Consider the following 23,497-nt stretch of genomic DNA (forward strand, 5'->3'; position numbering starts at 1 on the left):
CTAATGTTATTTTCCCTCCACCGCCACCACATTTCTATTATTTTCCCTCCACCGCCACCACATTTTTATTGTTTTCCCTCTACCACCACCACCACTACCACCACATTTTTATTGTTTTCCCTCTACCACCGCCACCACTACCACCACATTTTTATTGTTTTCCCTCTACCACCACCACCACTACCACCACATTTTTATTGTTTTCCCTCTACCACCACCACCACTACCGCCACATTTTTATTCTTTTCCCTCTACCACCACCACCACTACCACCACATTTTTATTGTTTTCCCTCTACCACCGCCACCACTACCACCACATTTTTATTGTTTTCCCTCTACCACCGCCTCTACCACCACCACCACTACCACCACATTTTTATTGTTTTCCCTCTACCACCACCACCACCACCACCACCACCACCACATTTTTATTGTTTTCCCTCTACCACCACCACCACCGTGTTATTGTAATTGTTTTCCCTCTACCACCACCACCACTACCGCCACATTTTTATTCTTTTCCCTCTACCACTACCACCACCACTACCACCACATTTTTATTATTTTCCCTCTACCACCACCACCACTACCACCACCACATTTTTATTGTTTTCCCTCTACCACCACCACCACCGTGTTATTGTAATTGTTTTCCCTCTACCACCACCACCACTACCACCACATTTTTATTGTTTTCCCTCTACAACCACCACCACTACCACCACATTTTTATTGTTTTCCCTCTACAACCACCACCACCACCCCCACATTTTTATTGTTTTTCCTCTACCACCACCACCACTACCACCACATTTTTATTGTTTTCCCTCTACCACCACCACCACTACCGCCACATTTTTATTCTTTTCCCTCTACCACTACCACCACCACTACCACCACATTTTTATTATTTTCCCTCTACCACCACCACCACTACCACCACATTTTTATTGTTTTCCCTCTACCACCGCCACCACTACCACCACATTTTTATTGTTTTCCCTCTACCACCGCCACTACCACCACCACCACATTTCTATTGTTTTACCTCCACCACCGCCACCACATTTCTATTGTTTCCCCACAATAAATGTAAGCAACTCATTCGCCTTAGCTCACTCTACAGGTATGTCTCGTGTAGTGAACAACAATCGTGGTTTTCTTCAGCTATTAGCTCACTGTTCTGATCATCAGCGCCAATTTATTTTAAAGACAGCTATTCCACAGCAACTGCATGCACTAGTCCAAGTCTTATACAATATACTCAAGGGACACATTCCCATCTCTAAAGAAAATAAGCGGATATTGCTGCCATATAAGGGTGCTTAACTTAACCTGGCCAGATCAAAAGTCCCTTACAAAACAAAGAAGCGATTCCTTGCACAAGAGGGTGGTGGATTTATTCAAGAGTTGTTAACCCCTGTTATAAGTAGCTTGGGATTGCTAATGTTATAAACGAAACCACACAGGCCTGGTACATTCATTTTACACTTGCCTTTAACGAGTGCTGATCAATATCAAGAGAAAGATAGATTTGATTGAAGAAGAACACGAGAGTGAACATGAAGAAAGCAAAAGTTCTGATGATGAAAGCAAGGGTGAAGAACCAAGAATAAAAGATGTTTTGAGTCATCTTTCCCGAGCAGTGCCGGTAAAGCGTGCTTCGGATTTGCTGCATAGAATGGCCGCGTCTAAAGATATTCTTTTCTGGACTCCCCGCGGACAATTACTTCGAAATAAACGTATCTTTCCCGTCACAAACATCGCCGAGCTAGTTGAGTATGTGTTACGCCCTCATAACAATGAGATTACCAAACCTCGTACGCTGAATACGTTTCTAGATGGACTTGCAGAGTTAGGAATCGATAAAGGTTTAATCAAGAACAAAAAGTTGTTAAGTGATTTAATAGAAAAGGAAAAAGGCTACCGCAATGTAAAAAATACTTCCGATAACGGGAGTAAGAACGAGGAGAGTTCAACGGACATGGAAAATCAGGAGGAGGAGGAGGAGGAGGAGGAGGAGGAGGAGGAGGAAGTGGGTTCTGAGAATGGCGTGGAAGCTGAAGGCATCAAAGGGAGCGACAACGACACTGACAACGACAGTAAGGTAACAGAAAGCAATAACCCTGAAACGTCCACCACCTTCAGTCAGTCCAAAAGTCCCTGTGAACATTGCGAGAATTCTAATGTGTACTGTACCTTGATCATAAAATGTCCTAAATGCTTTTGGCACGATTACTACAAGATTTGTCGTATATGCGATCACCAGATTCCCGAGGGGAGAAATTACATGAAAGAGGGCTTTCTTCGGTGTCACGATTGTGGAGCAGTTACACACAAAAACGTGAAGACGTTGGAAGCCGATTTCTACTCCCCTTCTAAAGAGGAGAACGGAGATGAATATTAAGTAATTTCCATCCGCTTGAAATCGCTGTGTATTTGACTCTTTTTTCTCTTTTTTTGGTTTTTAATAAAGTTTTTAAAACGGTATCTCTTGTCTGGTTCTACTGCTAGCAATTATAAGTCGCGTGTTTCAATTGATTTTTGTTAAGTTATATAAATTTTTTTTATATACTAATTCGTCAAGATACTCCCTTAGGGTTTTTTCAGCAGAACTGAACTAATTTGTATGCAACTTCAGGCTTGCGAACTCGCATAATTAACTGACTAACGGTGCGACTTTAATAGTTTTTTCATTTGCTCGATATAGATAGGAGAAAACACTTTCGTTATTGTCAAACAAACTTGAAATATAGAGTTCCCAGCGCCACTTTGTGTATATATGTGTGTTTTGTTTTTGTAACGGTATTGATCGATAATCGTCACGAATAACCTGAAATCTCGGAGATACATTTTCCCAGGAGTGACGTTATCAAGAGAAAGCGAGCTTTTATTCAAACTGACCATACAAATCTTAAGATCCAATCAGGGTGGATATAGAGCGATCAAGTCTGGGCATGTTCATTGTTTCCTTTGTGCAAGAGTGACGCTCATTAGTAAACCTCGGCACTTATTAGTATGGAGGAAGTCAAAAAATTAGCATGCAGGAAGGCACTACCTAATCACTTAATTAATTAGTATGGAGGAAGGCATTTTTCCCTAGTTTGTAACAATAGATGACGTCATTGACTCGACCCTTATGCATATCAACGATTTATCTATACCTATACCTATACCTATACCTATACACTAACTGGGCTTAATTTTGACCCCCTATTACTACTACAGCCCATGGGCCAATCTAATGGGTAAAATAAATGGGAGTTTTGAAAGCGCGATTGTCGCGAAATTAATTTTCGCAAACTCCGCACTCGCTCTTTTTACTCCTGAAGGACTGTAACTCTATCCTTCAAATTTCCAAAGGTTTATTCCATGCGTCAGAATCAAAAACGTAAGTAGAGGATATTACATGGTTGCGCGAAGATACGAATTTTATTTTCAAGTGGTAAAAATTTGTTTATAACACGAGAAAATAAAATTCATATCTTGAAGCCACCGTGTACTTTTCTTTTATTATATAGACAAATCTATCGCTTGCCATTTTTCACCGAGTGTTTGCATACTAACCGAGATAAAGGCGGGAAATGACGTTATATCCTCACAGTATATAAATACATTACCATTACAACTGAACAGCAAGAGGAAATGTTTTTTGCCCGGTATCCGAATATCTTATTTCGGTAAAACGCTATACAAGAAATCCGTCCTAGGCTAATGCCTATTTCACATCCGGCTGTATAAAAGATGAATCTCCTTGAAAGGAAAAGCGTACACGAAAGCAGACAAACTTCAATTATTTTTCGTACCGTTAAAAGGGAAATGTTTTGTGCTTTGACTGAACCTCGACAACTGTTTTGTTCTTAGTGGCATGTATCTAAAAGTGAAATTTATGTGCATACAATCAGTTTGGCGCTTTTTATTAAACAAACAGGACGTTCCAACATATCCAAGCCTGATTGGTTCAGTTCAGACAGTTGAGTGTTCTGTATGTTATGGCGTGACTAATTCATGTCTCATTTAAGGTCCTTGTTCAGTATCTATCTCCCGAGAGCTTTCAATTTTTCTTGCCTCAAATACGTGGGAACGGAAATAATAACAAGTACTTTAGCCACCTTCTCAAACAGCCTTGCGCGTGCCAAGAACTTCGGCCTGAAATTCCGCTAAGAAGCGACGAACAAGCGCGAGGCAATTCTACGAATAGGTCAGTGAGAAGTCAGATTTAATAACTAAGTTTTTTAACCAGCGAGCAGCATCTCTTTACCTCGAGAAGTGCACAGCGGTTCCAAGATAAAATGAGAATCCTCGGACGGATGAGGATAGAGGATCCGGACAATCGACGCGATTGGACGAGCGGGACGGGACCGGAGAACGAGGCGGGCGATATGGGAAAAGCTAACATAACTAGCAAATGCCATATCTCCAGTTACGATTTAGCTGTTTCCTATCGTTATCATGCTGGAAATAATTTATAAAAAACTGATTCCCGTCGCTTTCGAAAGTGCGATTATAATGTATTTCGAGTTCAGACTTAATTGCGTGACTTCCGTCATCAGTGTTTGTACAAGGTTGTTTTAACAATTCTCGAATTGATTATAAACATAATGTTTGTGTTTATAATAGACAGAAAAATTTCCTACTAAGTAATAGCGCCTTTCGCAACTGCGATATTTAATACAATAAAAAACAAAATAAATACCTCAATAGTTCACTTAATTTTCTATCTCCTTTCTCCGGCGAAAGCGAAACATATATTTTAAATATGAACAAACCTTGAACAAGTTTAAAAGACAAGTTTGGCTTAAATATTTCCGGTTAGTTCGCTGATACAACCGTCAACCCAAATTATTGTGCCACACGCTTCAGGCAAAAGCTTCCGAGAGAAGAAAAACAGAGTGATTAAGTTGATCCTTGAAAAGGTAAGACAATATTGAGGTTCACCGGTATAACTTGAAGGCGAGTGAACGACGTTGTTTGACGGAACGGACCTAAATGAAATTGTGTCCTTCGGAATCCTTGAGACAGCAACTTGTTTTATCGGAAGAATAGTTTAGAATTCCAGTAATATGTGCAAAGAGATAACACAATGCAATATTTTTCCGCTAAGAGGAGGAAACGCTTCAGAATACCCGTGGTCTATAATATCGTTAGACTCTATCGTTAAATTTCAGTATCAATTAGGTAAAAGTAAACAAAAGACTGGTCTTACTTGTGTTTACTAACAAGTAACGTGACTGGGGATGATATTCAGTTAATGTTTTATCCTTGTCTTTTTTATCTAGTTTTTTTCATTTCACTATCTGGCGCTCCTCTTTCTGGCTGAAGGACTCTCGGACAGCTTTCTTACCGGCATACTGCCTGCTATTTCTCTTTGCTCACTCTTGTTCATTGTGGCGTAACACTTTTGGAATCGTGCTCTTTCATCCAATTCATTCCCCAACGGTACTCTGTATTTCTGCGCCGCCTTGAAAAAGTAAGGAATTCTTGGGTGGCAATGACGGCCTCAAGTTCCTCTAGCTCTGCGTACCGCCACTCGCATAACCGAAGCAAATAAGCCATCGAAGCAACTGATTTATAGCGCAAACAAAACGAAGAAAAAATATCCTACCAACATTGCAGCACTTCGTAAGTAAAATAACATTTGGTTCTTTGGCAAAATCAAAGTACGTTCAAAAATACAATCTGACAAAAAAAGTGACTTAATTATTCGTGGATGTAAACATTTTTTAAGATGGTAAAACAATGAACATTCGCTTGCTATGGGGTCAGACTATAGCACTTCTGGCCTTCTATCTATTGTCGTTGCACTATATTCCACAAATTGAATCACTCGAGTTCATTGTGTAACGCACTGGATCACTTTAAACTGAAAGCGCTGTTCCTTTTTGCCAACCTCCGTTCTCTGATTGAGATGAATATTTTTCACTTCATTAAATGAACAATTAATTTTATTTGCGGCATGAAAGTCATAAAAGTTGTGACAAAGCACACACAATAGTTAGGCGTTGGTTGCCATGTGTTCTGAAGACCTATTTGAAGTCCTTGTCTTGGTGTCGTCGTATTTGTTTGTCATATTTGGACAATTTGACAGCAACGTGTTCCTGTAGGTAGGTTATTCCTTGTCTTGTTTTACTTCCCGTGTTTGGTTGCAGTCAATTAAGTCTAAAAGACTTTGAAACGGATAGCTTTTTGCCAGTTACGACAAGGAACAATTAAATACAGTCAAACCTGTATTAAGCGGACAATTTTAATAAGCGGACGGTTAGCGAAATCCCAATTTTTTTTCTAATTCTACTTATTGGACTTATCTGTGGGAGCGCACCAAGCTAAAAGTGGCTAAAATGGTCGTCTGTATTGTCAAAGAAGGTTACAATGTGATTCTCGCCACTTGAAATAAAATCCAACTTCTTCTGGTGAATTTCACACCCCTGAACCTGACAGTAATTCATAACTATCTACGCCGACATAGAAATTCAATTTTTGTAGATTGTAAGCAGGAAGTCACAGTATGCACGATCTAGCGACAAAAGGAAGCTAAAACTGCAATTACTACAGTGCGGAAGTTTGTTTTTAAGACTCAGCCAAAATTATGCGTAGAAACTACACTTACACTGCCATATTATTTGAGTGAAACTATATACATACATAGCTTTCTTTATCTGACTATGATGTGAACTTAGTGGCATGCATGTAATAATGAAATTTATATGCATGCAATCAGTTTGGCGCTTTTTGTAAAACAAACAGGACGTTCCAACATATCCAAGCCTGATTGCCGGTTCAGTTCAGACAGTTGAGTGCCAGTTGAAGTTGAAGCAGTACGTTTTCCTTTCCACCTGGAACCAATACTTGTTTTAAAGCCGATTTTGTTCGGAGTTTTAGTTGTTTCCTCTGAAATAAACAAAAAACACAGGACAGCAACCTTTTAAATATTCCAGGTGCCCTAAAAAAGAAATCATAGTGAATGAGCTTGTTTTCGATGACTGCATTCCGCATCAGGGAATGTTGAATTTTTTCTCGAAAGTTACACTCTCGGAAAAAGGAGAGTATTTAACCGACTGAAAAATACCTCAAACTGAAAGACGGTTTATGTTTTCCCATTTGGAAATCTATTAAAAAAAGCCGGTTTTTTGTCCAGTCCAAGATCGTTTTGGGCCTTTAACTGAGACGTATCACAACATATATATCCCTCTCTCCCAAATTTACGAGCCCTTGTTGGCAAAATTACGCACCAAGTCTTCTCCAGCGATTAAGTTATGTAGTGGTTTTCACAGTACCTGTCGACAGTACTTTATTATTTTAATTATTTTAAAAATTAGGTTAATCTGGATAAGTGCCAGCAAGTGTTATGATGTCGTGAGGCCGAAGGTCGACTGATCGATATTTAATTAATGTTTATCCGACCTTAACTTTTTGCAGATTGCTGACGGACACTGAGAAATGCAAGGTCCGGGAAAGAAGTTTCTGATTACTACGGTGTTTTTGTGGGCTGTTTACTACAGAGTCCACTGCCACCACTGTAAGTCTGGGCGGACATCTGCTCATTCTACTTCAGCACATGCGAGAAAAAAATTTCAAGAGGAATCAAATTATAAGTGACTTTCAAAAGGAAATTCAATCATCACTCCTGATCACACATTTTTGGTCTTCCACTATTTTATTGTGACTGCGCGAAGCCAAGCCTACCACGCCCGTGGGGAGTGTGAGGCGTCTCTCCCCAGTCTCACTCTACATTTCCACCCTCGCTCCAGACCTTTCGCATGACGAGACCTCGCATTTCGACCAAACGCCAAAAATACGGCTGTTTTGCAGTCTAGGTACAGGACGGATTGTCACGTTATTTCTTTATGCTAGTTAAATTTGCTAATATTGACTGTTGACTGACGAACTTAGATCGACCGAAGTTCAGGCATCCCCGCTGCTTAGGGAAAAATTATTTCCCTTAACCCCGCTGTGCAGTTCAAGAGAGGTGTTTTATCCAGCTTTCCTCCAAACACATTCAAATTAAAACCCTACCACATTTGACAGTAATGTCAGCAATTATGATAAGTCGCAGATGGAGTTTTAATTACGAACCACTCAAGAGTGCTTATTTTTTGTGCGAGCTTCTCGCAGAGTGCTCGATAGAAAAATTCATTTATTTTTGAACCGTTCCATCTTCTTCTTCAAAGTTTGAATCAAACCTGTGGAACGACCATTTTAATGCCCTACCCCTTGGTGCTTTTTTATATGTTTTACCCTAGACTGCGAGCAAACTCTCTTTTGCTCGAGAATTCGCCGAGAAGAAGGCAAAAAACCGAGCAAGCACGACTTTGGCGGCTTTGCCGTTCGCGCGCGCTACTCGCCCCTCGATCGAATATCTTGTTTTTCTTCCCTGTGGATTCTCGAGCAAAAGAGAGACTGATCTAGTTTTGCCCTTGACAAAAAACAAGCACTAATACTCCATGCATGGCGTGCAATAAACGATGGCGTTATTCATCTCCTTGGCCTAGGGTTTCAAACTGTTGGCTGCTATAAGGACACCAGTAATCGAGCAATCACACCTTTAGAAGGTTCAGATCCTGTCTTAAATGGAGGGTATACGACCCGACACTATGCCATTGCAAAGTGCGCCGTGGCTGCAGTGAAAAGAGGCTTCACCATGTTTGCAGTTCAGGATGGTGGGTCGTGTTTTTCAAGTGCCGGTGCACCCAATACCTATAACAAGTATGGAGTATCTGGAAGTTGTAAAATAGATGGTGAAGGTGGCGCATGGGCTAATCAGGTTTATGTCATCAAAGGTAAATGTCCAATTACATGTATCGCTGTTTCGGGCAACTTATAAGTACATGAAACGTATGTCACCCATCAATCGCGGGGAGCGTAATATATTTCGTATTTAGCTCTTTCTGTAAATTTTATCCCTTTCTACTGAACTGTATTGCTCTCTGATGTCGTAAGCTAGTAGAAGCCTCGACCTTTAAGACCACTTCATACCCCGGCTTCTGGCCTATGATTCCCCGTCACCTGACGTATCTTGTATATTAGCCGCAATGTGTGACAAAATGGATATCTTTTTACCTCCTACTATTTTTGGTAAGATCTACTGAGATGCCATTTTTGCCTATTTTGTTATCACCTTTCAAGTCTCCATGTCTCATTGCAGAGAACATCATATTAATTGCGTTGACTAGCTGCGTGTGGTATTTTTTAGGCTATAAACCTGTTGGATGTTATCGGGACACCCGCAACCGAGCAATCAGGACCCTGGAAGGCACAGACTATATTTTGGATGGAGCGTATCAGACCCGAAAAGACCCCATTGCAAAGTGCGCTGTGGCTGCAATGAGAAGGGGGTACAAAATGTTTGCAGTTCAGGATGGTGGATTGTGTATGTCAAGTGCTACTGCTCACAACACTTATGACAAGTATGGAAAATCTACAGCTTGTGCAGGTGATGGTGAAGGCGGACCGTGGGCTAATCATGTGTACGTCTTGACAAGTAGCTGCAAGTAGTTGCTGGCATGTGCTATGAAGAGTATAACGGTGTAATGCATGACATCTTAAAAAAAGAGACTCGAAGCGCCTTTCTTGTTCGATTAGGTTTAGTAGGGGATTTTAGACACGTTAGATAATGGAAAGAATGTATGTCGTAATGTTATGCTTTGACTGGTCTAATAAACCACTTGTACGGGATTACAGATCCTTTTTTTATGTGTAAATAAATGAGGGGGCTAGTTTCTAAAGAAACTGCAGTGCTACCGTCGGTGAAGAGTACAAACGAATCAGGGGTTTGCTTTATCGTTAGAGTTGATAACTAAAGGTAAATTGGCCAACGTAAAGAGATTCGAGCGTTAGCCCATCATCAGATCGAATCTGGCGAAGGACTAACGTTCGAAGTGTCAGCTCTCGAATTTCTTAACGGTGGCCAATTTACGTTTAGTTATCAACTCTAACGATAAAGTAAACGTTCGTTTTTATTTATATACTTAACATTTCCAACATTGGCATGTTAAAACTACGAATTTAGAGCCCAGTCCACGCAAACTCTGGCTTTTCGCTTGTCTTTTTGAATTGAAATATGAGGTTTCAAAACTTCTTTTAAAAAGGTTTTAAATGTACGTGCCATGAGCCCTTTCATTCTTTTACGCGATCTCCACACCTTAGAGGTAGCCAAAACTGAGCGATCACAAAACTTTTTTATTTATGGAAGCTCCCAGATACTTTTACGATACTGTTTGTGAGAAATTCTATCATTATACTTGCGTTCTTGAAAATTTTCTATCTCACAAACGGAAGCGGGCAAGCCGTTTTAATTCTATAAGCTAAAAGATGGAGTCAGGATAAGGGTAAAAACGAAAATTCTTTCAATTCTTTGCCAGGGCGTTATTCGCACTTCAAAATGAATCCCAAGAGAGTTTTACGACACGCCGAGATCCGTAGGGACATTAAGGAGTGAAAAATGCCGACTTGAAAATTTGCTCATATTTGACCCAAAATCGTGGGCTTACCCCGTGGAAAACAGTCGATTTTTGGACGAAAAACAAATATCATTTTAAAAGCTTCCAATCGAATCAGTAGATCCGAAAACGTCCCCTGAGACACGTTTTAAACCTCTCAAGGGACCAGGGACAATGAAATAGCCCAGAAAAGATGGAGTCAGGATAAGCGCAAAAACGAAAACTCCTTTAATTTCTGGCCAGGGCGTTATTTGAACTTCAAAATGATTCCTAAGGGAGTTTTACGACATGCCTAGATCCCTAGGTAAATAAAGCAGTAGAAAATGCTGACTTGAAAATTGGCTAATTTTTGACCCTAAATCGTGGGCTTACCCCTTGGCAAAAAGTCGACTTTTGGACGAAAAACAAACATTCTTTTAAAAGCTTCCAATCGAATCAGTAGATCCGAAAACGTCCCCTGAGACAACACGTTTTGAACCTCCCAAAGGACCAGGGACAAAGAAATAGCCCAGAAAAGATGGAGTCAGGATAAGCGCAAAAACGAAAACTCCTTTAATTTTTTACCAGGGCGTTATGTCAACTTCAAAATGATTCCTAAGGGAGTTTAACGACATGCCTAGATCCCTAGGGAAATAAAGGAGTAGAAAATGCTGACTCGAAAATTTGTTAATTTTTGACCCAAAATCGTGGGCTTACCCCTTGGCAAAAAGTACACTTAAGGACGAAAAACAAATATTCTTTTAAAAGCTTTAATTCGAATCAGTAGATCCAAACACGTCCCCTGAGATACGTTTAAGGTCTCCTAAGGGAGCAGGAACAAAGAAATAGCCAAGAAAAGATGGAGTAAGGATAAGGTCAAAAACGAAAATTCTTTTAATTCTTTGGACGTGAAAACTGCAAAGGACCGCCAACGATAATGCTGTCAGTTGACGTAGGATCTACAAGAGACCTTATCAGCCAAAAATAAATTGTAACACAGACTGCAAGGCTGATACTACGTGAAAGAGTTGACTTTGCGAGACAACAACCCGACAGAAACCGACAAAACAGGGCTGCAACCGTGGACAGCTGTTTCGTTCTTATTGGAACTCGTCAGCACGGTGTAGCAGTTCTATATGAAACCAGCGACAGAGCCAGCTCAAATAAAATGCAACAAAACCCATGTCCTATCAAGTCAACTCTTTCACGTAGTATCAGCCTTGCAGTTTGTGTTACAATTTATTTTTGGCTGATTAGGTCTCTTGTAGATCCTACGTCAACTGACAGCATTATCGTTCGCATTCCTTTGCAGTTTTCACGTCTACTTTACTTTTTGGGGCCGTAGGTCTTTACAGATCCGATATGCTGTGCCTTTTAACCATGGTTTTGTCCATGTGTTTCAATGTTAAGATGGTTTTGTCCATCTACATTCAGATGACTTTGCGAGACAGGAATTCGATGCTTTGTCTTCTTTCTCCCTGAGGCACGTGATGTGGCAACGCGTGATTCGGGGGGCGGGCAGGTTCAAAGTACGAGACTTGATAGGACATGGGTTTTGTTGCATTTTATTTGAGCTGGCTCTGTCGCTGGTTTCATATACAACTGCTACACCGTGCTGACGAGTTCCAATAAGAACGAAACAGCTGTCCACGGTTGCAGCCCTGTTTTGTCGGTTTCTGTCCGGTTGTTGTCTCGCAAAGTCAACTCTTTCACGTAGTATCAGCCTTGCAGTTTGTTTTAATTCTTTGCCAGGGCGTTATTTCCACTTCAAAATGATTCTTATGGGAGTTTTACGACACGCTGAGATCCCTAGGAACATAAAGAAATGAAAAATGTCGACTTGAAAATGTGCTCATTTTTAACCAAAATCATGTGCTTACCCCTTGGCCAAATGTCGATTTTTAAACGAAAAACAAATATTATTTTAAAGGCTTCCAATCGAATCAGTAGATCCGAAAACGTCCCATGAGACACGTTTTAGGTCTCCCAAGGGACCAGGGACAAAGAAATAGCCCCGAAAAGATAGAGTCGGGATAAGGGCAAAAACAAAAGGGCTATCTCTAAAACAGGGAACGGGGAATGGAGGAATGGGGAATCTCTAAAAGGGGGAATCTCTAAACGGGGGAATCTCTTAAATAGGGAATCTCTAAAAGGGGGAATCTCTAAAATAGGGAATCTCTAAAATAGGGAATCTCTAAAAGGGGGAATCTCTAAAAGGAGGAATCTCTAAAATAGGGAATCTCTAAACGGGGGAATCTCTTAAATAGGGAATCTCTAAAAGGGGGAATCTCTAAAATAGGGAATCTCTAAAATAGGGAATCTCTAAAAGGGGGAATCTCTAAAAGGAGGAATCTCTAAAATAGGGAATCTCTTAAAGGGGGAATCTCTAAAATAGGGAATCTCTAAAAGGGGGAATCTCTAAAATAGGGAATCTCTAAAAGGGGGAATCTCTAAAATAGGGAATCTCTAAAATAGGGAATCTCAAAAAAGGGGAATCTCTAAAATAGGGAATCTCTAAAATAGGGAATCTCTAAAAGGGGGAATCTCTAAAAGAGGGAATCTCAAAAAGGGGGAATCTCTTAAATCTCTAAAGCTTTTTTACAACCACTGTTTCGGCAGGCATTTTTGTTGTTTGATACTGGGTAATAAACACTGCGCCAAATGAGCCTTGACCAATTACTTCCTGGCTCGTAATCTCGTCCCAGCTAAATTTTGGGAGCCCATCAAACGCCTCAAGCTTTTTTCTTTTGCTGGCAAACGCCAATGGAAACTTGAAATTGTTATCCATGTTGACCTGAAGCCACCGACTTGAAAAAAGGTCGACCGAAGGTCGGGATGACATGTCTTATCTTAACACGGCTATCTCTAAAACAGGGAACGGGGAATGGAAAAATGGGGAATGGGGAACGGGGAATGGAAAAATGGGGAATGGGGAACGGGGAACGGGGAACGCGGAATCTCTAAAAGGGGGAATCTCTAAAATAGGGAATCTCTAAAAGGGGGAATCTCTAAAATAGGGAATCTCTAAAAGGGGGAATCTCTAAAATACGGAATCTCTAAAATAGGGAATCTCTAAAAGGGGGAATCTCTAAAATAGGGAATCTCTAAAATAGGGAATCTCTAAAAGGGGGAATCTCTAAAATAGGGAATCTCTAAAAGGGGGAATCTCTAAAATAGGGAATCTCTAAAAGGGGGAATCTCTAAAATAGGGAATCTCTAAAAGGGGGAATCTCTAAAATGGGGAATCTCTAAAATAGGGAATCTCTAAAAGGGGGAATCTCTAAAATAGGGAATCTCAAAAAGGGAGAATCTCTTAAATCTCTAAAGCTTTTTTACAACCACTGTTTCGGCAGGCTTTTTCGTTGTCTGATACTGGGTAATAAACACCGCGCCAAATGAGCCTTGACCAATTACTTCCTGGCTCGTAATCTCGTCCCAGCTAAATTTTGGGAGCCCATCAAACGCCTCAAGCTGTTTTCTTTTGCTGGCAAACGCCAATGGAAACTTGAAATTGTTATCCATGTTGACCTGAAGCCACCGACTTGAAAAAAGGTCGACCGAAGGTCGGGATGACACGTCTTATCTTAACACGTTAGAATTGTCTTTTTGGTATAAAAAAGCAGACGCTATTAAACCTTATATTCTCATTACTAGTCGTGTTAATTACGCCATGAAACGTAACCAGCCAGACACAATGAAAACATATTTAGCATTTGCAATTTGGGTGGCTTCCGGCCTACGTTAGACATGTCTTTATCCCAGGGAGATAAGCATGTCTGGTACCTGAGTGATAACATCATAGATAAGGTGAATTTTTTCCTTGACCAGTGAAACCTTTTTTTTTTTCTTGAAAAACATTGAGGGCGTTTGTTGCAACTTTCGAAAGGCATAAAAGGAAATTGATTAGTTTTAGACATAAGAAAGGGGCGGCTTTTTTATTAGACATCGTTGTAAGGCCATTTAATAGGGCTAATGTATCAATTGCAACACAAACACCGCGAATTTTGAACTGATCACCAGATAAGCTTTATGCAGGCGTAAAGACGTCTGTCTAGTCCAGTTAATGATGGTCGACCCGTGTTACAGATGCCAGGCCCGGTTCCAGTTCCAGTCATTTTGAGTCTAGGGCTTATTCAGAGATTCAATTGCGCTTTCATCTTTACCGTTTTGCAGTAAGATGCTGTAGAAAAATCGATTTCTCTTGCTGTATGTGGCCCTTTGGTATCGATTGGCATAAATTTTTTAGACCACCCCTACCGAAGATATTGCGGCAATCGACGACAACAATTTATTTTTATCTTATATATCTAGTAATTATGACAACAACTGTCAATAATATTATTGCTTGTTGGCAAATGCTGTAAATGTCTCTTAGGAAAAACTCTACTTCTAAAACGTTCATAGATTTATCCAGTTTGTTGATAGATTCTCCCGTTTAGAGATTCCCCTTTTTTGAAATTCCCCCTTTTAGAGATTCCCTATTTTAGAGATTCTCCCTTTTAGAGATTCCCTATTTTAGAGATTCCCCCTTTTAGAGATTCCCTATTTTAGAGATTCCTCCCTTTAAAGATTCCCTATTTTAGAGATTCCCCCTTTTAGAGATTCCCTATTTTAGAGATTCCCCCTTTTAGAGATTCCCTATTTTAGAGATTCCCCCTTTTAGAGATTCCCTATTTAAGAGATTCCCCCTTTTAGAGATTCCCTATTTTAGAGATTCCCCGTTCCCCGTTCCCCGTTCCCCATTCCCCATTCCTCCATTCCCCGTTCCCTGCCATTCAAATCTTTGCCAGGGCGAAAATTGCACTTCAAAATGATTCCTAAGGGAGTTTCACGACACGCCGAGATCCCCAGCGACGTAAAGGACAGAAAAATGATTTTTAGAAGATTTGGTCATTTTTGACCCAAAACCGTGGGATTACCCCTTGGAAAAAATCGATTTTTGGACGAAGAACAAATATTCTTTTAAAAACTTCCATCGAAAACGTCCCATGAGACACGTTTTAGGTCTCCCAAGCGACCAGGGACAAAGAAATAGCCCAGAAAAGATGGATTGCCCACTCACTCTTTTATCAGCCTTTTCGATTTGTCAGTATTAATGGCAGGGAATATAAACCTAATAGACAAAATTCGTTGAAAATGGAGTGCAAATGACGCAAGGAAATGCGATATTAATCATGCTCAGCTTCGTAACAAAATTTTTGCTGTTTGGATATCAATTTTATGAAGGACGCATAAAGAGCGATCTTTTTAATTAACGCTCTATTTGAACATACGTATTTTCGCAAAAGCAGCTGTTTCGACAATTTTTTACTTAAGGTTATTTATCCAGAAGCTGTTTGATAGACAGCTGATATTGATCTCGAGACAAAGTTGACATTCGTGATTTTTTTAAAAACAAATTTCAATAGCCGTGCTAGGTAATAACCTAAAAATTTGCATGTTGCTTCACTTGATAATGAAGCAACGTTGCTTAGTTCCCGTACGGCTATATCTCAAGTCCTCACGTCAGTGAGTGTCAGTTGAAGTTGGAGCAGTACGTTTTCCATTCCATCTCGAACCAATACTTGGAGACGTTTACAGCAAGGAGAAGAAAAAAGTGATTAACTTGATTCTTAAAAAGGTAAGACAATATTAAGGTTCACCGGTATAACTTGAAGGCGAGTGAACGAAATTGTTTCACAAACAGACCTTAATGAAATTGTGGCATTCGAAATCCTTGAGACAGCAAGTTGTTTTATCGAAAGAATTGTTTAAAATTCCAGTAATATGTTCCACAGTAAAGGTGTCATAACACTAATTAATTGCTCTGTGAATTTCAAAGTTGAAAAAGCCATTCCTGACAAACAAGGAAGGTTCATTATTCTAAAGTTGTCACTAGAAGAGAAAGTTATTGTTCTCGTCAAAATTTACGCACCCAACGATGTCGCCCAACAAGTTGTTTTTTTTTTCAAAACACTAAACCAACAACTCGAAGAATTCGCGAAAGATACAATTGTAATTGGAGTAGACTTCAATTGCGTGCTCACCTCAAAGGACAACAGAAGCGGAAAACCTGTATAAAAAAAATCGGCTCTCGTCCAAGAAATCAACACGCTGTGTGATTTGTATAATTTAAGTGATTTATGGCGTAGAGCGAAAATCACAGCATGCATGATCTAGCGACAAATGCAAGCTAAAACTGCAATTACGACAGTGTGAAAGTTTGTTTTTAAGACTTAGCCTGAATTATGCGAGGAAACTACACTTACAATGCCATATTAATGTAGTTTATTTGAGTGAAACTATATACCTTGTTATAGGAAATTAACGCTTTTGTTAACGAAGGTACTTGAAATTAACGCGTCACGAATTGAAGGAAAAGAGGTGCTAAAATTTCAAATTGAGGGAAATTAACGCGACTTACACAAAGAAAAAAAATTCTTTGAGACAGAAGGAAAAAAAATTATTTTAACACTAAGTGTAAAAATCCGAAATGCAAACAATGTTATTGGAATTGTCCCTAAATATAGTGGTTAAGTCGAAAAATTTAGCCACTTTGAGTGTTCTTCATATGCAGTGTCCACGATACTAGCAGATTCCACCCTGATGAAACAATGCTTTTTCGTGTCTGTATGGTATCGAGAATTTGCGGCGAAAAATGTGGGAATTAAGGTCACAGAAAAAAAACCCGCTACTTAATAAATGACGCGAAAATTAACGCGAATGTGTTAATTTCCTGTAGGGTTAATTTCCTAGAATAAGAAACATAGCTTTCTTCATATGACTCTGAGAATAGCGAAAATTATGTGCATACAATCAGTTTGGTGCTTTATAAAACAAACAGGACGTTCCAACATATCCAAGCCTGATTAGTTCAGTTCAGACAGTTGAGTGTCAGTTGAAGTTGGAGCAGTACGTTTATCTTTCCATCTCGAACGAATACTTGTTTTAAAGTCGATTTTGTTCGGAATTTTAGTTGTTAGTTGTTGTTTAAATATTCCAGGTGCCTCAAAATAAAAATCCTAGTGAATGAGCTTGTTTTCGATGACTGCATTCCGCATCAGAGAATGTTGAATTTTTTCTCAAAAGTTACACTCTCGGAAAAAGGAAGTCACCCAAGGAGAATATTTAACTGACTGAAAAATACTTCAAACTGAAAGACGGTTTATGTTTTCCCGTTTGGAAATCTATTAAAAAATCGTTTTGGGCCTTTAACTGACAACACAACATTAATATCCCTCTCTCCCAAATTTACGAGCCGTTGTTGGCAAAATTACGCACCGTCTTCTCCAGAGATTTGGTTATACAGTGGTTTTCATGGTCCCTGTCGACAGTATTGATAAGTGCCCGGAAGTGTTATCAAGTCGTGAGGCCGAAGGTCGATTGATTGATATTTAATTAATGTTTATCCGACCTTAACTTTTTGCAGATCGCTGACAGACACTGAGAAATGCAAGGTCCAGAAAAGAAGTTTCTGATTACTACGGTGTTTTTGTGGGCTGTTTTCTACAGCGTCCACTGCGGTAAGTCTGGGCGGACATCTGCTAATTCTACTTGAAGAATGCGAGAAAATAATTTCAAGAGGAATCAAGTTATAAGTGACTTTCAAAAAGAAATTCAATCATCACACTCTTTCTTTTAAGAATCTTTTTTCTAAAGCTTTGAGGCTGAGATTAGCTACAATTTAAGAACATTTCACCTCGTTATGCACGGTGTAACTTTTGGCCGAATGAGACGCTTAAACTTCACGTACAGGGCGGATTGTCACGCTACAGTAAAAACCCGAGTGTAACGACCTGATGGTATGAGAACCTGCTGGAAGAAATTTGCCATTTTTTAAATACCCAAAAATGTAACAACCTGTTTAGCCAGGCAAGATCATATCTCTATGTCAATCAAATTTGCTAATATTGACTGTTGATTCCCTTCTGCATAACCAGGATTGATGGTAGCTATCTTTGAATCAAACCTGTGTAACGATCATGTTAATGTTCTACCCCTTGATGCTTTTTGACATGTTTTACCCTACACTGCGAGCAGTTTCTCTTTTATTCCACACTTCGCTGGGAAGAAGGCAAAAAACTGTGCAAGCACGATGTTTGGCAGCTTTGCCAGGGTGGATAGATGTTTCACCCCGGCTTTGCCGTTAGCGAGCACGACTCGCCTCTCGATCGAATATCTTGAGTTACTTCCCCGCGGATTCTCGAGCAAAAGGGAGATTACTTACAGTCTAGTTTTGCCATCGACAAAAACAAGCACTAATACTCCATGCATGGCGTGCAATAAACGTTGGTGTTTCTCATCTCCTTGATCTAGGGTTTCAAAATGCTGGCTGCTATAAGGACACCAATAATCGAGCAATCGCAACTTTAGAAGGTTCAGATCCTGTCTTAGATGGAGCGTATTGGACCCGACACGACGCCATTGCAAAGTGCGCCGTGGCAGCAGTGAATAGAGGCTTCACCATGTTTGCAGTTCAGAATGGTGGATGGTGTGCTTCAAGTGCCGGTGCACCCAGTACCTATGACAAGTATGGAGTATCTGGAGATTGTAGAGCAGATGGTGAAGGTGGCCCATGGGCCAATCAGGTTTATGTCATCAAAGGTAAATATCCAATTACATGTGTCGCTGTATCGGGCAACTTATAAGTACATGAAACGTATGTCTACCCGTGAATCGCAGGGAGCGTAATATATTCTGTGCATTTAGCTCTCTCTGTAAATTTTACCCCTTACTGCTGAACTGTATTGCTCTCTGACGTCGTAAGCTAGTAGAAGCCTCGACCTCATAGACCACATCAAACCCTGGGTTCTGGTCTATGATTGAACGGCACTTGATGTACTTTGTATAATAGCCGGAATGTGTGACAAAAAGGAAATCTTTTAGACAATAATAATAATAATAATAATAATAATAATAATAATAATAATAATAATAATAATAATAATAATAATAATAATGATACTTAATTTATATAGCGCGATTAAATTTCCAGCGATGTCAAATCGCGCTTTACAGTTACAGCAAATTATTTCATTACACCATGCAATACTGAATTAAAAAAAGAAAGTTACATTCACATATTTTAGGTCTAATATTTCTAATGTACAAAATGTCTTCATGTGGTATTTAATTCTATAGAAAAACTTTCCTAAAAAGATGAATATTAACTTTTTTCTTAAAAACATTCAAGTCGTCACAAGATCATATTTCAAGTGGCAGGAAATTCCACAGTTGCGGTGAGGCCACTAAAAAGGACCTTAAACCATAGCTACAGGGTTGATATTCCACGTTAGCAAGGCGATTACTGTTTAAAAATCTTAAATTACGTGGAGGAATATACTTCTGAATTAGCTCTGATAGATATAAGGGGGCTAGACCATTTAAGAGCAATTCTCCAGGAAAGTGAAGCAAAGTTGGAAATGAAAATTTTTAACCCCCCTTCATTTTTTGTGTGGAGGTAGGTTACCTTGGGGGATAAACAAAAACAACCATATTTGGATCGGCAGATGTATTGTTGCCATGGTAACCGCACTATATGACGAAGGCCTTAGGACCATGTTTTGAGCAAAAGTTCCATTCTCAAAAAGTAAAAGTAAACGAGTCTGGTTCTCGAGTGCATGTGAACCAATTCCAATGAAATTCATTCAGATGGTAGAGCCACTCTCTCAGTTTATAAAATTTGCCGTTACAATAATTTGGGTTTTATAAACAAGAAGAAAATGCTCGTCCTACTATGTTCCCTGTCAGCCATTTAGACAAGCAGGAAAAACAAGCACAGCCATATTCGTAATTTCTCCGAAAGTACTCTTTCCACATAAATCAAATTAGCAGCAGCGATTACACAGATATAGACGTTTCTTAATATCATAAAATCAATTTGGGGAAAACTATATTCTGGCCATGGGTGCTGAAGACACCTGGGACAAATTGCAAGAGCTCTAGTATTTGGCTCAAACAGGCTTTAGAGAGAGAAAATCAGCTTCAAAAGTATCTTTTATCATCTTGTCTGCGACCTACATTTAGTAAATAATGTTTTCGCCACCAAATTTGATGAAATATAAATTGATACAAAACCTACCTTGAAGGTCTTGGGAATTTCTCCAGGATTCTTTCGTCGCGTAGTTCTCTCCAGTGTCTCTCCTTCGCACGTTCCGTTTTTTTTACCAACTCTAGCGCAGACTAACAGTTACTCCCACCGAGTATCCAGTTTGCCGTGTTTCAGACCAGAGATGATGATACAAGTAGCCCGCATACACTTGACAAAGAATAGTTGACAAGGTCCAAAACATGGTCGTACTTACGATTTACTTGCGATTTACTTGCGATTTCTGCCGTCGAGCACCTAAATTCATCAATATTATCCAACCAGGAAGTAAATTAAATGTGTCGAGATCAATGTACAAAGCAAATGCAAGCCTTTGAACAATCCAAAGTAACGCCTTTGGCTAAAATCGAGTCAGATATTGCGATAGTCGACAAGCCAAGAATGGTGAATAAACTGAACGCATAGGCCGGAAGTCCGGGAAGCACGACTGCTGACCGGATGTAACACAATGTAATGGGATGTAACGCCGGACGTAAGTGTAATGATATCCTCTTGTAATGGGGTTGTTTCACAATGGCAATGATGAAGAAAGCCAAAAAAAAAAAAAGAAAACAGAATAACCGAATGAAAACAAAAACAAAGGAAATGAAGCTGAACTGAAGCTTGGGTGAAAATTGAACGCATGATCATAATAGCTGCACCCCCACCCCCCCCCCCCCCCAAAAAAGATTGCTTTTTAGACTGTGAAAATGCAATTACAAATTCAGTTATGATATATAAACTATTCGTGACAAGAGAATGAAAAATTCGCGCGTGAAATGTTACATTTATTTACCTGCATGGCAAAGAATAAGATCCATTTCGTCGCTGATTTCATCGCGGTTTATACTAAGTCTGTAGGCTTGCACGTGCCTGGAAATATCCCTTTGACATTCACTGAGTTTTATATTGTTTCCACTGCACTCACAAGCGTCCCATTTGGGATTTGAAAGAGAACAACTTTCCATTGTCCCGACCAGGATATTTTCCTTCGCACGAAGTTATGCAAATTTCTCTTACAGTGTTTTTGATCGACGGCACAAATTTACTTCCGGTCACCCCTCCTCCCACCGAAAAAAACAACAGCAAAAAATAAATAAATTAATAAATAAACAAACAGAAAGAATGCCAAAATTTGGGCAGGTATTAGGTACTGAATGTTAAAATTTATCGGCTTGGAGAAGACTTATTTATTTCTGGAGGAGAGGTGGGTCAAAAATTCCAACTTCGTTACTTCTAATGTGTACGCTAATGCCCCAGATCAGCGACGTATCTTACATGCAGGCCATCCTTAACATCCAATAAGCAATGAATTAAAAAAACAAACAAACAAACAAACCCAGGAAACATGGGCGGCTTATACACCGTATTCACAAATGGCGGACAAGCGCGGAAAAGACTGGCACTACGCATCAAAGCGAGGCGTTTTAGGATAAACAAAAAAAATTTCCAGCGAATGTAAGCTTCTAGAGGGTCGGTAAGTGCTGAGTTTCTAAAAATTGAGTTTTTCTGATCACTTAGTCCGAACGAATTCAAGTTCTAGTGTTTATTATTTATTGGTTGGCTTCTTGTAGCAATCTCAAATGCAAACTAGACACTCACGGGAAAAAAACTGAGTTAGATTGTTTGTTTCAAACCTTCGAGTGTAATGTCTACAGAAAATATGAAAAGTTGTTGGAAAGATCTTCACTCTAGCAGGAGCCACAAAGGTTTATTCGATGTATTTTTTGGAAAGGGAATTGAAACAGGTTTCTAAGGAAAGAAAACGAATCTACAAACGGACGCAGTTCCAAAGAGGGTTGCGTGGTGATTACTACTCGGAAGTTCCGATCACAAAAGCTACAAAAACCGACTCCTACTATTGTGAACAGCTCTAATGCCTAAAAAACGATAACAAAAGGAGGTGGAGGGAAGCTACTGAAAGAAAAGTTTAACTAAGGAAGCAATATGTGAGCCAAAACTTAAATATTTCGGTACATTTTAGGCGCTTTTTCCCCGAAATAACAAAGATATCATGCATCGCAAGATTGGCCAAGATTCATGCAAGTCTTAGTCATTGAAAATGTGGCAGTTACCAAAGTCAAGAGGAACTACTGGAAGCAAGGTATCAATTTTAAGAAAACGATCCTGCAAGGAAATTCAGGAATGTCACTCTCTAATGCATTATATTGTAACTGCATTACAAGGAATGGCAAGTTTAGGAACCCAGTGTAAAGCGAAATACGATAATCTAATTCTGACAAATTACCTAATTAAGTATGCAAATCTTTAATGATTTCAACCGAAATGCCGGTTAAAAAGCCACAATGCTGTGTTCTCTAGCCCCTGTTTCACGGAATACAATTTTCTCATTCAGGCAAGAAGTGTTCCTTCTGAGCTTGTTCCATTATTAAACAGTTGGATTTTGATGACTTGATTGATTTAACAATTTATGAATTTTGAGGGGACTGCATTCTCGGCTTGTTGTTTACAGTACGGCTACAATATAAATGAATCGAAACAGACAAGTCTTGGTCCACCTGTTCCTTCTTTTTAAATTATTCGTCCAGCCGTTTCTTTCCACATCCTTCGCGTCTTTTCGTTGTCGTCTTCGTCTTTTTTTTCTTGGTATTATAGCGGTTTAGACAAATGGTTGTAGTCTCTCTTGCGCTCGGAACGTCCGATACGAAGTTGATCACGCAACTCTCGTTAGAAATGCATCCTCTTGTATGTTCATTTTGTTTCCTTCAAGACCTATCTTACCTTCGGATTCCGAAAGACATACCAAACAAACTTCTGTAGTATCTCTATCCATCTGCGCTCGAAAGTTGAATCCTTCGGAAACAAAAACTCTAACCGATTTGGTTCCGTGATTGTCTATTTTGCATTTGGGAGTGCTACAAGAAACGAACCAAAAAACACTAGACCTTTCTCGTTCGGAATAAAACCAGCGATCTGAAAAACTTGCTGTTTAAGAGCTTATCAGCGAAATAGTCTCTCTGTGAGCTTGTACTCGCAGGCAAATTATTTTTTGT

The 23,497-nt window shown here is 39.6% G+C and overlaps 1 protein-coding gene across 1 annotated transcript in view; it reads left to right on the forward strand.

The window, feature by feature from the left end:
* Positions 1–4,749: 4,749 nt before the first annotated feature.
* The window catches only part of LOC146461638 (uncharacterized), a 22,275-nt gene continuing 3,527 nt past the window's right edge, over positions 4,750–23,497 (forward strand). Inside the window, exons 1-5 of the mRNA XM_085086655.1 lie at positions 4,750–4,918; positions 7,419–7,518; positions 8,492–8,779; positions 9,193–9,480; positions 18,713–19,000. Coding sequence (XP_084942781.1) covers positions 7,440–7,518; positions 8,492–8,779; positions 9,193–9,480; positions 18,713–19,000 — 943 coding nt within the window. The 5' untranslated portion in view covers positions 4,750–4,918; positions 7,419–7,439. The remainder of the gene's footprint in view (positions 4,919–7,418; positions 7,519–8,491; positions 8,780–9,192; positions 9,481–18,712; positions 19,001–23,497) is intronic.

This window comes from Pavona decussata, unplaced genomic scaffold (assembly GCF_977016875.1).
Source record: "Pavona decussata unplaced genomic scaffold, jaPavDecu1.1 SCAFFOLD_195, whole genome shotgun sequence".
Classification (NCBI taxonomy): Eukaryota; Metazoa; Cnidaria; class Anthozoa; order Scleractinia; family Agariciidae; genus Pavona; species Pavona decussata.